General features: G+C 36.4%; 1 protein-coding gene across 1 annotated transcript in view; it reads right to left on the bottom strand.

Annotated features, from left to right (window-relative positions):
* Positions 1-11720: 11720 nt before the first annotated feature.
* LOC128642369 (tyrosine-protein phosphatase non-receptor type substrate 1-like) overlaps positions 11721-15360 on the bottom strand; it is a 35564-nt gene continuing 31924 nt past the window's right edge. Inside the window, exons 7-8 of the mRNA XM_053695119.1 lie at positions 13958-14287; positions 11721-13222 (exon numbers count right to left, since the gene is read on the bottom strand). Coding sequence (XP_053551094.1) covers positions 13140-13222; positions 13958-14287 — 413 coding nt within the window. The 3' untranslated portion in view covers positions 11721-13139. The remainder of the gene's footprint in view (positions 13223-13957; positions 14288-15360) is intronic.

The following is a 15360-nucleotide window of genomic DNA, read 5'->3' as shown; positions in this document are numbered from 1 at the left end:
TTTGTTTATATAGAAGTATTTGGTTTTTGTCTAGAGATTACTCTGGAAAACAGATTCTCATTGGTGCTTCTGAGCCTACCTAGGTATGCTTTTCAATAAAAGACATCAAGGGAACAAAATAATTTGATAACAGAAGTAAACTGATTTTTTAAATTATTAAATTATATGCTCTATCTGAATCATAAAAGGGTATTTCTGCACATATGCCAGTAACATATATTTTTCTGTAGTGTAGCGTCCCCCTCCCAGATCCCTTTTTACTGTAGTGTAGGGCCCCCTTGCAGATGATTTTGTTCCATAGTGTAGGGCCCCATTCCTCCCTCTCTGTGGCCTCACGTGTTTTTGTAGGGCACCCTGCCCCTCCCTCCTCCTACCTCCTCCGCTGGGCCAATTTGCCCACTTCTATCCTTCCCTCCCACCGCTCCCATTCGGCACCAAAGATGATCGTTACAGATCGTGAAACAGGCCGTTTCACACGCCATAACGAACGACGATCTGGCTTTATATGGTGAGGGAGCACGATCAGTGCTTTCTTACCATATGAATAGGGATGGGCGAATGTTTTGCAACATTTGAAAAATTAAATTGATTTTAACACATTAGTTCATTCATTTAGAATTTCGAATGTTTGTACAACAGTCTAACATTTGTTTAATGTATTTCTAATGTTCTCTTTAAATGTCATTTTCGAATTATGCCATATTCGAAATACAAATATATCAACTTAATGTTTCTATCTATTATGTATCAATTTACTAAATTCCCTACCACATGAACTATTGAACTTCTGAATGGTATTTGTTAAATCAAATGTTACATTCAAAATTTCAAATGTGAATATTCAATTTAATTATGAACATTTGAAAACAAAAGTAACACTCAATTATCATATTTTAATGAATTTTCATTCTTATCAGCCTTCGATTGTCCAAAACAAATGTCCCCAGGACTATTCGTTCTACCAAACAAATTAAACTTTCAGCACGTTCGCCCATACCTACATATGAAGGCAGACCGCAGCATGCACCTCTGTGTTGGATGTAGGTACTACGTCACCACAGTACGTTGGGCAAAGTAATGTGTGATGAAGTACCTACATTAAAATGGTACAAGGGGGTAAAATATATATAATTTGGAGGGTCAATTTTCAGAATTTGGGCAGTCCTGCAATACCAAATGAGAGTTGCATAATTTTAGACATAGCTGCAGATAAAGACCTTAAAATTATCAAAATTATTAAAAATAATATACGTTTAGTTTTAGCTCACTGGTTTTAAAACCTGTCCCCAGGCTTCCCTAACAGGCCAGGTTTTGAGGAAATCTTAACAAAATCACAGGTGAAATAATCAGTTGATTAGTAACCATGGTTATTTTCCCTGCTCTCACCCAAGGTAATCCTGAAAATATAGCCTGTTGGGGAGGCCGGAGAACAGGTTTGAAAACCATTATTTTAGCTGAATCAGAGGATGTTAATGAAATAATTTTGAGTTGTTTTTCCTAAAATTAGAAAGCTACAGTTTTTTGTGGAATGTAAAAATTATATACAGTATATATATTATTTTTTTAGTGTTCGTTTTACAGTAATTTATTAATTCTGTGAATAAATAGCTACTTCATCCACTGAAAGCTCTTTTTATGCCAAACCATACTGTATATCTAATTTGTTATAGGTAAATAAAAAAAAAACCAAAGGTTTTATTTCTATTTAAATGGAGGGATAGCAAAAAAAAGCTAAAAATCTCTGGTACTTTGGGCGTTTTTCTGTGAAATTACCAGTAACAAAGAGGTTAAATATTGCAGCTGCTCAGAGAGCCAGTGGGGCTTGCATCCTGTCAGCAATAATGCTGAGTCATTACCAGGTGATACACAAGCACCTTGGGCTCTCTGAGCAAGTGCTGAGTTTAAAATGCTTGCGCATGGATCATAAAAAAGGTTAATCTAGGAGAGATCAGGAGCAGCAAAAAACCTAGTTTCTAGCTGCTGATTGGTGGCTGCATGCATATCTATATACCGATAGTCATTGGCTCACCCATCTGTTCAGTTAGAAACCAGTAGTGCATTGCTGAATTTTCAACAAATGATACCAAAAGAATGAAACAAATTAGATAATAAAATTGGAGAGTTGTTTAAAATTGTATTCTATATCTGAATCATGATCCTTTCATTGTATTCTCTATCTGGTTTCTTTTACTAAAATGCTTCTATTTAGATCTGAAATGCGCCTGTGTTCATTCCAATTTTGTGTGGAATGTCTCTAACTCAACACTTGTAATATGTGTGTAATGAACAAGCAAATAGTGCTCCTAATTGTTTGCTCTCCAATCTAGTCCTAAATGTTCTAATGCATACAGCATTTTTTTTACTGCAGTTTTATAATTAATTTTTATTCATCAACATACACAATTTTTCATGATTTATTCATTATGAAATCACAGATCCAAGTCAGACATTTGTTTTTAATCTAATAACCCTATTGTACAAATTATTGTATTCAGTTTTACCCATGTAATTCTCTGATAATATACAATAAAGTTTGTTTAAAAAAACAAAACAAATGTTAGGGTGTCTGTGCTTGTAGTGTGAGAAAATATATTAAATGACTATACTTTAGATTGCCTACTCTATAAATGAAATACATTTTGTTTATTTTGGCTTTAAAATAGTGATAGGATTATGATTCTTACATAGATAACAAGATTTTAGAGAGTGTATTGCCAGTTCAGAGCTAAGGTGATTAAATTTCCTAGACTAAAACACAGGACACTTCAGACCTTAATTCGGGACACCTCATAAATGTTGAGGAGGTGGTAAAAATGTCTATTAGAAATGTACGTTTCGTTTTGTTCCGAATTGAAATTTGGACGAATTCGCCAAATTCAGAGATTCTAATTGATTCGAATTTCCGAATTACCCTAGCAACAAAACAAAACTAATCCGAATGCATTTGTAACAAATAAATCCGAATGAGTTCAGATTTATTTGTTACATTCGAAAGGCCATGGACTAATCACAATTCAGTCTAAAATTAAAATTTAGCGCAATTTAGTAAGATAGAACAGTGAAATAATTCTGTTTGTGTGGAACCATCTGAATCAACATAACACATACCGAACTTCCGAATTTACGAATCGAATCCTAACCAAATACATCCGAATTTATTCGAATCCAAAACGAATACATTCAAATGTATCAGAATTCGAATCTATCCGAAATGAAATTTGAAAAAAATCTGAATTGGTCCGAAACGAACAGAAACAAATTTTTCCACTGCGCACCTGTCTAATATCTATTGGTTTATTGTCAGCAGTGTGGAGAAATTAGTATTTGTTAGCATAAAGCAACAATAGCACTACTATAAATGCACAGCATACATACGTCTAGATTAAAAGTTGCGTGCTGACTGCAGCGCACGTGCATTTTTTTCTTCTTTGGGCTGTATTATTACATAACATAAGGACTGGTGAGGCTAGTAAGGCTGAAAAAAGCAGCACCACAAATATTTTTAAGCAGGTTTATTCAGCTTATGCAGCCAGACCACAGAATCAACGACGTTTCGGAGACAAGTCCAGCTACATTCTGTGGTCTGGCTGCATAAGCTGAATAAACCTGCTTAAAGATATTGGTGGTACTGTTTTTCTCTGTGCATTATTTGTATTGGGGGTTTGTGCATGACCCTCTGAGCTGGCACACCGTCTATTTGAGCCCAGGTGCTGGATATTCTGGACTTTCTAGCGAGGCTGAAGATGCTCGAGGGAGCCTAAAGAAAATACATATTTCACGTGCGCTGCAGTCAGCACGCGACTTGTTATCTAGGTGATAGAGTGATGCAACCAACAAACTGACAGGAATTCCAGTGTACAACAGAAAACTGTCCAAACTAGCCGCTGACCTATACAACATAACATGTTCACTCCCAGTCTTTGCTGAGACATTACACCACAGAGAGACCAAGACATAGTTAAAGGTTCATTTAGGGCCATTTTCAGCTACATAAGTAGCACCAAAATCTGCAAGGCAAGGTCAAGATAATCTGGGACAGCTGAAAAATCAGAGACAAACTTCTCAAATTCGCGACTGTCCCGGAAAACACGTTCAACTTAGTTTAACCCAATTTGGAGTGGCTAGAGACGTAGTTATATGCCAGCAATTATGCAATAATAAAATAGTCAAACAAATTAGAGCATTTCATTATAGCTCTTTTCTGCCCCTTTAAATCTTGCTGTTATTTTAGAGTTTTTTATTTTAGCATTATTTTTTTCCAGATGAAACCAATATTTTAATCCTGAAGTATTATGATGAACACTAATATATACACAGAGGCACCAACGACGTGTATTTGTTTTCTAACAAATGCGAAAAGTAACAAACTTTTGCTATTTCTTTGTATTTGTCAAAAATACTATAAACGAGTGGTCCCTGTAACGCCAATTAATTAACCCTTTGTGCCATATGGACATACTGTAGGTACTATGTCACACACTAATTTAGCCAGTGTACTGTGTTGATGTAGTACCTATGTCCAGCACTGAGGCGTAAGTTGCGGTCTCTGCTGTCCGCCTAGACAGCAGGAGCTGTAACAAGGGGGCAGAAGGCATCTGCCTTCATAAGGTAAGGAAGCACTGGTTGTGTTTCCTTACCATATGAAGCCAGAAGGCCATTCATTATGGAGTGTGATACTGTCTGTGTCAATCTCTGTAACGATCCTCTGCTGGTGCAGAATGGAAGTGGTGGGAGGGAAGGAAGGAGGCAGGTGGGTGGCCAGTGGAGGGGGTGGGAGGAGTGGGGGTTCCCTACACTACAGTAACAAAGGATGTAAGGTGAGACGGAGGGATGGGGCCATACACTACGAAAATTATTTTGAAGGGAGAGGAAGGGATTCCTACACTACAAAAAATATAATAATAATAATTTGTTAATGGCAGAATAGCTGCCAGTGACAAACACGGTAGGTATCAGTGTGTGTGTGTGAGGGTTAAAGAGCTGTTTGAAGGAATCAGAGAGGTAGAAGGTTGGGGATGCCTGCTATTTCTGAACAAAGGGGATCCCAGAGAAGCTTTTACAACCATTTGTCACATGAATGTAATAGTTGTGTGTAAATAATTTCAGTGAGTTGATTTTTTTTTATATGATCATATTTGACAGCCAAATAGTGGCATGAAATATACCAAAATGGAGCTAGATCAATACCTTGGGTGGTCTACTTTAGATACTGTATATATCAAGTTTTCATAAGTAAAAACCAAACAAAAAACCCCCAAAGGGGCCCATTTATCAAGCTCCGAATGGAGCTTGTGGGCCTGTGTTTCTGGCGAGTCTTCAGACTCGCCAGAAACAGCAGTTATGAAGCAGCGGTCACAAAGACCGCTGCTCCATAACCCTGTCTGCCTGCTCAGAATCGCAGGAAATCAACCCGATCGAGTACGATCGGGTTGATTGACACCCCCTGCTGGTGGCCCATTGGCCGCGAGTCTGCAGGGGGCGGCGTTGCACCAGCAGCTCTTGTGATCTGCTGGTGCAATGCTGAATACGGAGAGCGTATTGCTCTCCGCATTCAGCAAGTTCTTGCGGACCTGATCCGCACTGTCGGATCAGGTCTGCAAGACCTTTGATAAATAGGCCCCAAAGGCTCTATTGCTATTTAAACAAAGTAATAGAAAAAATACTAAAAATTATCTGGTACTTTGAGCAATGTTTTCTCTTAAATTCCCAGAAGTGAAGGGGTTAACAAATGCATTCAGAAAAAAAATAGATTAATTCATGAGGTTAAAACCGTTCGTGTCACATTTACACTATTCAGTAATGATCTGCTAATGTTCTTGTAAGTTGATTGCTTCCTGTGCCAATAAGTATGTAAGATTCACTTTTTCTTTTTTGTACTGCTGCCTGCTTGTAGCACTAACACTAGCTACTACATTTTTTTAAACTGTTTTCATGAGTAATTCCCCATAGAAAATAACACAGAACTTTATTTTTTTGTTAACAAAGGCATTCAAAACAACACCATGACCAAATATCAAATGAAACATACAAATTATTTTTTGTGGTATTACCTGAAGAATAAAAAAGATATATTGTGTACATATAATTATAAGTTCCCTGTGGTTTGTTACCACCCTTTGTGTGCACATGTTTTATTCATCTCTGAACAATATACCTCATTTATTTTAAAAACAAACGGCTACATTACGAGTTTTGTCGGTAATGGTGTGCGGTGATAAAGAGCATTTTATGCTCACCGCTCACCTATCGACAACGCTGGTATTACGGGTTTTTACAAACCCGGCGTTAGCCCCAGAAAAGTGAGCGGAGAGCAAACTTTAGCTCCACATCTCACCTCAATACCAGCGCTGCTTACGGTAGCGGTGAGCTGGTAAAACGTGCTCGTGCACGATTTCCCCATAGGAATCAATGGGGGAGAGCCAAAAAAGCAGCGTAAAGCTCCTAAAGCAGCCCAATTGATTCCTATGGGGAAATAAAATTTATGTCTACACCTAACACCCTAACATGAACCCGGAGTCTAAACACCCCTAATCTTACACTTATTAACCCCTAATCTGCCGCCCCCAACATTGCCAACACCTACATTATATTTTTTAACCCCTAATCTGCTGCCCTCAAATGTCGCTGCCACCTACCTACACTTATTAACCCCTAATCTGCCGCCCCCAAAGTCGCCGCCACTATATTAAAGTTCTTAACCCCTAAACCTAAGTTTAACCCTAACACCCCTAACTTAAATATAATTTAAATAAATCTAAATAAAATAACTACAATTAACTAAATTATTCCTATTTAAAACTAAATGCTTACCTAAAAAATAAACCCTAAGCTAGCTACAATATAACTAATAGTTATATTGTAGCTAGTTTAGGATTTAGTTTTATTTTACAGGCAACTTTGTATTTATTTTAACTAGGTAGAATAGTTATTAAATAGTTATTAAAGGGACAGTCAACACCAGAATTGTTGTTATTTTAAAAGATAGATAATCCCTTAATTACCCATTCCCCAGTTTTGCGTAACCAACACAGTTATAATAATACACGTTTTACCTCTGTAATAACCTTCTATCTAAGCCTTTGCAGACTGCCCCCTTATTTAAGTTGTTTTGACAGATTTGCATTTTAGCCAATCAGTGCTCCCTCCTTGGTAAATTCACGTGCATGAGCTCAATTTTATCTATGTGAAACACATAAACTAACGCCCTCTAGTGGTGAAATATGTTAAAATGCATTCAGATTAGAGGCGGCCTTCAAGGTCTAAGAAATTAGCATATCAACCTCCTATGTTTAGCTTTCAACTAAGAATACCAAGAGAACAACGCAAAATTGGTGATAAAAGTAAATTGAAAAGTTGTTTAAAATTACATGTCCTTTTTGAACCATGAAAGTTTTTTTGGGACTTGACTGTCCCTTTAACTATTTAATAGCTACCTAGTTAAAATAAAGTCAAATTTACCTGTAAAATAAAACCTAACCTAAGTTACAATTACACCTAACACTACACTATAATTAAATGAATTCCCTAAATTAATTACAATTAAATTCAATTATCTAAAGTACAAAAAACAAACAAACACTAAATTACAGAAAATAATAAAATAATTACAAGTTTTTTAAACTAATTACACCTAATATAATCCCCCTAATAAAATAAAAAAGCCCCCCAAAATAATAAAAAGCCCTACCCTATACTAAATTACAAATAGCCCTTAAAAGGGCCTTTTGCGGGGCATTGTCCCAAAGTAATCAGCTCTTTACCTGTAAAAAAAAGTACAATACCCCCCCAACAATAAAACCCACCCCCACACACCCAACCCTACTCTAAAAACCACCCAATCCCCCCTTAATAAAACCTAACACTAACCCCTTGAAGATCACCCTACCTTGAGACGTCTTCATCCAACCGGGCCGAAGTCCTCCACGAAGCTGGGGCGAAGTGGTCCTCCAGACCAGCAGAAGTCTTCATCCAAACCGGGAAGAAGAGGTCCTCCAGATGGGCAGAAGTCTTCATCCAGATGGCATCTTCTATCTTCATCAATTCGGCACGGAGCCGGGCCATCTTAAAAACATCCGACGCGGAGCATCCTCTTCAATCAACGTCTTCTTACTAAATGACTTCATCCAATATGGCGTCCCTTCAATTTCCGATTGGCTGATAGAATTCTATCAGCCAATCGGAATTAAGGTAGAAAAATTCCTATTGACTGATGCAATCAGCCAATAGGATTGAGCTCACATTCTATTGGCTGATTGGAACAGCCTATAGATTGCCAACTCAATCAGCCAATAGGATTTTTTCTACCTTAATTCTGATTGGCTGATAGAATTCTATCAGCCAATCGGAATTGAAGGGACGCCATCTTGGATGACGTCACTTAAAGAAACCGTCATTTAGTAAGAAGACGTCGAAAGAAGAGGATGCTCCGCGTCGGATGTCTTGAAGATGGACCCGTGTCGGATGGATGAAGCTAGAAGATGCCGTCTGGATGAAGACTTCTTCCCAGCTTGGTTGAAGACTTCTGCCCATCTGGATGACCCCTCCGCCCGGCTTCGTTGAGGACTTCGGCCTGGTTGGGTGAAGACTTCTCAAGGTAGGGTGATCTTCAAGGGGGTGAGTGTTTTATTAAGGGGGGATTGGGTGGGTTTTAGAGTAGGATTGGGTGTGTAGGTGGTGGGTTTTAATGTTGGGGGGTATTGTACTTTTTTTACAGGTAAAAGAGCTGATTACTTTGGGGCAATGCCCTGCAAAAGGCCCTTTTAAGGGCTATTTGTAATTTAGTATAGGGTATGTTTTTTTATTATTTTGGGGGGCTTTTTTAATTTATTAGGGGGATTAGATTAGGTGTAATTAGTTTAAAAAACTTGTAATTATTTTATTATTTTCTGTAATTTAGTGTTTTTTTCCGTACTTTAGATAATTGTATTTAATTGTAGTTAATTTAGGGAATTAATTTATTTATAGTGTAGTGTTAGCTGTAATTGTAACTTAGGTTAGGTTTTATTTTACAGGTAAATGCATCTTTATTTTAACTAGGTAGTTATTAAATAGTTAATAACTATTTAATAACTATTGTACCTAGTTAAAATAAATACAAAGTTGCCTGTAAAATAAAAATAAATCATAAGCTAGCTACAATGTAACTGTTAGTTATATTTTAGCTAGCTTAGGGTTTATTTTATAGGTAAGTATTTAGTTTTAAATAGGAATAATTTAGTTAATTGTAGTAATTTTATTTAGATTTATTTAAATTATATTTAAGTTAGGGGGTGTTAGGGTTAGACTTAGATTTAGGGGTTAATACATTTAATATAGTTGCGGCGACGTTGGGGGCGGCAGATTAGGGGTTAATAAATGTAGGTAGGTGTCGTCGATGTTAGGGATGGCAGATTAGGGGTTAATAAAATTTAACTAGTGTTTGCGATGCAGTAGTGCGGCGGTTTAGGGCTTAATATATTTTTTATAGTGGTGGCGCTGTCCAGTTTGGCAGATTAGGGGTTCAATTTTTTATTTTAGTGTTTGCGATGTGGGGGGCCTCGATTTAGGGGTTAATAGGTAGTTTATGGGTGTTAGTGTACTTTTTAGCACTTTAGTTAAGAGTTTTATACTATGGCGTTAGCCCATAAAACTCTTAACTACTGACTTTAAAATGCGGTACCAGGCTTGACAGGAGAGGGTCTACCGCTCACTTTTTGGAAGACTCGTAATACCGGCGTTAGGCAAATCCCATTGAAAAAATAGGATACTCAATTGACGTAAGTGGATTTGCGGTATTTTCGAGTCTGGCCAAAAAAGTGAGCGGTGAGCCTGTCATTTCAAGACTCGTAATACCAGCGGGCGTTAAAAAGCAGCGTTGGGACCTCTCAACGCTGCTTTTTAAGACTAACGCAAGACTCGTAATCTAGGCGTATGAATCTCAAACTAAAAAAGAGTGAAAACTGATGGATGAATTTTAATTCATTAGACCTTAAAATTTGTCAAGTACAAAGGTAGTGAAACAATGTCACCATCAGTTTTTACCCATTCATTTTTTTTTTCCATTTAAATCGCCTATCTATCTTATTTTGGTGGCTTTATCAGCTGTATTTAGGTGAGTGACATCATGATCTGTCTTCTTTTGTATATTAACTGCCTGCCTTAAAGGGACAGAAAAGTGGCATTTGAAATACACAGCAATCTGCAACTGTAATTTGTTTAAATCTTATTTATATATTAAAATTGGTAAATGGTGGTCTGAATTTAAGGCTTCTTTAAGGGGCATAAATGTCCCACATTGAAATATACTGTAGAGCCTTTGAAAATCCCATTAAATGCCTCCAATTAAATTTGCGGAAATGCTTCCTTAAAAAGGTAACAACAACTTGCAAATGCTTTAAGATAATTAAAATGCTTATTTATTAGCAACATGTGCATTGTTTTGCGATTCATAGGCACACCCTTTGAAAATCTTCAGTGTGTTTTTTCTTTTCTTGTTCTGGGCAGTTAGAGACAGATATAAAGGAACTTCTGCACTGATCAAGCAATTAGTGCAGCATATAGCAAGGCTAGAGTCCTGGGTCCTGGATAGGGTGACTATATTGCCGTTTTAAAAAGGGACACATATGAAATATACATATGGCAGGGTTCTTATACAAAATATGTCTCTAAAGGGACAGTCTAGTCCAAAATAAACTTTCATGATTCACATAGAGAATGTAATTTTAAACAATTTTCACATTTACTTTTATCACCAATTTTGCTTTGTTCTCTTGGTATTTTTAGTTGAAAACTAAACCTTGGAGGTTCATAAGCTAATTTCTAAGCCCTTGAAGGCCGTCTCTTCTCTCAAGGCATTATGACAGTTTTTCACCACTAGAGGGTGTTAGTTCACTTGTGTCGTATAGATAACACCGTGCTTACGCATGTGGAGTTCAGGTGAGCCAGCTCTAATTGGCTAAAATGGATGTCTATCAAAAGAACTGAAATAAGGGGGCAGTCTGCAGAGGCTTAGATACAAGGTAATCACAGAGGTAAAAAGTATATTTATATAACAGTGTTGGTTGTGCAAAACTAGGGAATGGGTAATAAAGGGATTATCTATCGTTTTAAACAATAACACTTCTGGTGTAGACAGTTCCTTTAAACAGCAATGAAAACAGCCCTGACATATGTATTTTTCATATGTGTCCCTTTTTAAAGCAGCAATATGGTCACCCTAGTCCTGGAGGAAGCAGTATAGCTTTTCTGTGTAGAATTAAACAGTTGTTGCTTATATGTGACAGGAGAATGTAGGATGTGCAATCTTTATTATCTTATCTATCTTATTATTTACTCAGTCATTTTTATCTTATTTCTCTCTGTTTCTCTAAAGATAAAGACTCAAAGACTAGTATAGGTGGGGATACAAGGGACAGAATTGGCTAATTCAAATGACAAAATAAAGGTAAAGATTTGTAAGCAATTTAATACACTTGTGCAGGTGACATAGCTAATTGAGAACTGCTTAATGGAGAGAAAAAATACGGAACACTACTGTCCCTTTAATGGGAATAGAAATGCAGATTACTTCATCTTTATGTCCTTTACCTTGAAGTTTGGAAAGGCTTCAGTTTGGTCCTCCTTCACAATATAAAAGGGTGTTGTAGTTCTTGCTATTGCTATTAAAGGGACACACTTGTGTAAAATATACTGGTGCTATATATATTATTCAAGCAACTATATAAATACATTATATTACAAAATTCTCATTTATATGTTTTTAATCCAGACAGTTTAAGGATATAAAACAACATAAAAATATAAGTTTACTAATACATTTCTTAACTAGATCTTTAACTGTAGCAAATTCTTATTTTAATTGTTATTTGATGCATTCCAGTCCTGTAATATGTGCAGTAAAAATAAAAAAAGAAAGAAAATTATACCATTTTTTTACTATCTAACAAGTTTGAAGATACAGATATAATTCATGCGCTGCTTAATTAAAATAAAAAAAGGTTATAGATATATATGACCAAAAAACAGTTATAATTGGCTGGTATCCAGTTACATTTGTGCCCTAATAATATCACAGGAATAAACGTCACCATCATAATTTCAATGCAACATACAGCATCAACACATCAATGTGGTTGCCATGGTAACAATAGCATCAGCCCCTAGGTCTATGACAGTGTTCAGTGTTTTGGTTAAGGCTACCCTTTAACCTTTGGGTGGTAGCTATAGGTTGAACAGAGTTTGTTACTAAGATCTCTTTGGCATCCAAGGGTTAAAACATAAGTGGCCTGCATCATGACTATGAACAGAGTATCCATACTGCTCATAACATTAGTAGGGTGAATATATTATTCCTGCCATATTTTCACCACAGAGAAGTTATTGACAAGAACCAACTGGTTTGTTGTTAATGCAGATACACAAAATAGAAGAGACCATTTTAAAATCATTGTATGAGAAAAATAAAACCTGATAACTTCAATTCTAACAACCTAGACATTTTATACTGCAAATTCCCCCCATCCTGAAAAATCCATTAAAAAACATTTAAAAGAAACAGAATACATATACAGTATAAATACAAATACTGTATGGAAACAAAAATACCCAGATAAATAGATCCCATCTTTATTTTTACACTTATATTATATTACCTGCTATTTTACAAGAGTTTCATAAATACATAAATATTAAAAAATACGATGTTTGGTGTGTCGTTCTGATAATGCCCATGCTGCATTAATACATCGGTACTGATAACAACCATTTCACTATGATATAATGCAACTGCTATTATAGAGACAATTAAATTGTCTTCCAGTATGTAACCACTGATATATTTTGTAGCTGCCTTGCAAAATGTTTTATTACTGTTTCACTGCTTTTTCCAATGAGTTGGTGCCTCTGGCAGGAAAAGGTTTATGAAACATTTTAGGTTTTTATTGTGCAGATTCATACTCATTTGCTGTGCGTGGGACACATCATATTAAGATGCACACACATTTATATCATGTACACAAGCTAAGCGCATCCTTCAGCCAATAGGACACCCCAAGAAAGCAGCTAATAATTGACATTCTGTGATTTGTCCTCCCTGGAACCTCCAGTGTTATATCCAAGAGTGGAGTCAGGGTGCTGAAGGGGACATAAAACGGTGGCTGGTCTCACATCTCTGTAATCGCACTCTCGTCAAATGCACGGAATCCCCAGTCTTGATAAGTCCGAGACCAGGTGTTTTTCTTGGGTTCTGAGATGAGAAGTAAAGTATAAGAAAAGAATGCAAATGCGTTTATATCCACCTAATTTATCAAAACAGTTTAAAGAGATATTAATCACTAACAACATTTCTTGCACCTCCATCAAATTATGGGTCCTGCCATTTTGGAACTTAGGTTTCACTGCAGGTATCTGGAGGGGAGTTGCTGCACATGCACAAACACATGAGTACTGGAATGCAGAGAAAGTTAGAGTTCAATATGGCAGCGCTCATGACTAGAGTGAGGTGGGGAATAACTTAAATACTAAAGAGGCATGATACCCAAATGTTGAAGCACTTGAAAGCGATGCATCATGCAGCATAGCTGTAAAAAGCTGTGGATAACTGTTCACAAAGCACTTACTCTTGAAAATTAAGACATTTTGAAGAAAAATATGTATCCTCTGATGTTTTACAACTACATTTCCCATGATGCTTAGGCACTCTGCAGTTCAGTTCAGCATCATGGGAAATGTAGTTCCGAAGCATCAGGGGATCCAGGGTTAGCCACCACAGGTCTAGACTGTGAGTTGAGGGGAAATATTGAATACTGACACTGCAAAATACGTTTTATAAACTTGACATCACTCATTTTTCATATTTTTTGACCTTGAGAAGAATTGGGCTGTATTTTTACATTATTATTATTTTTACCAGTGCCCCATATATGTATTTGCTTTGGTCCTTACTAGTTCAGGTTCTACCAATAAGAAAGTAAATAATTACCAGCAACAGTGAGAGCTTGCGAATGACGAACTGCAAGAATCCTTCCTTCATTTTCTGAGAAACTGCAGGTGAATACAGCCCCAGAATCATCCAGTGATGGGATGAAAGTGAGAAACGAATAAAATTTCCCTCCGGATTTATTCTCAGTGATTTGATAGTTTTCGTCTTCCTTTGAGTATACTGCCCGCTCATTATTCAAGCACTTTTCCCACATGACTCTAATATCTCTCGGGACGTTTCCCCTCATGAAACAACTTAAAGTCACCTTTTCTCCCTCGTCGCACAACTCCGGTACAGAGACGTCAGAGGCAGAGTAAAACCCGTAATTATCTTGGATTGATGCCCAAACGTGGAGGAGTATTTTGTAATATGGTATATAACGCAAACAGAAACAAAAAAAAAAGGAAAACTGATTAATTTGTAAATAAGAGAATAATAAAAACAAGAAGGTAAATGTACAAATGTGATAAAGGGGACATGATAGAAACCTAACTTCCTTACGACAATTATGGGCTAGATTACAAGTGGAGTGCAAAAATATTAGCACTATTAAGCGCTATCACCACTTAAGTTAAATCAATAACCCTCGTATTACAAGTTGAAAGTAAAATATTAGCGTGCGAGCGAAAGCCTCACTTTCATCTGGAGGTCGGACAGCGCGGCTGCGCTAACTCCTTTTTCCCATAAAGTAACCCAAAGGTGTGCTAGCACCACTGTTCTAAAGAAGAATTAAACTTGTTCTCCACTTAGAAGAAAATAAGGAAACAACATTTTAATTTTCATTAAACATTTACGTTAGTTTTCGTTAAACCAATGTAAATGTTTGGAAGCTATAGGAACCGGGCAAGATGAGGATTGAATTAGCGCACTCTCCAGTGCACTTTAAGGAAGGTATTAAGCCTTTAACATGAATTTAAAGGAAACTAATAACTACTGACACATTTTGTCAGTATATTAAGTTTTCTTTAAATATTGCTGGTGCATTATTTCGGATATTCTTTAAGTTTAGAAAAACAAAAATACGATTTCCTGTACAATACATAGACACATACAAATATACACACACAAATTGTTTTTCTAATGTAGGATCATGCCCTCTGAAAGGCCTCTTGAGTAGATTTATCTTATTTCTTTTGCTGAAGCTGATTTGTGATAGATATACATGAGTTTTTAAGAAAAAATGAAAGGTGCACCTAAAAGAAGTCAGCTATACAAAACAACATGTATGGAAATATAATACATTTATTATATAACGAAATCTTGGAAATAAACCTTTATAAAGTATAAAGAACCACCAGTGGTATATTAGAACATACAGATAAATGAATAAAACAGAGATTAAAAGGTTAAAACAGTGACTTATTAAAATGCACCGCTTGAAAAATGTATCCAAAAAGGAAACA

Source organism: Bombina bombina, chromosome 11 (genome assembly GCF_027579735.1).
Source record: "Bombina bombina isolate aBomBom1 chromosome 11, aBomBom1.pri, whole genome shotgun sequence".
Classification (NCBI taxonomy): domain Eukaryota; kingdom Metazoa; phylum Chordata; class Amphibia; order Anura; family Bombinatoridae; genus Bombina; species Bombina bombina.
This window is presented reverse-complemented; position numbering and strand designations above follow the sequence as displayed.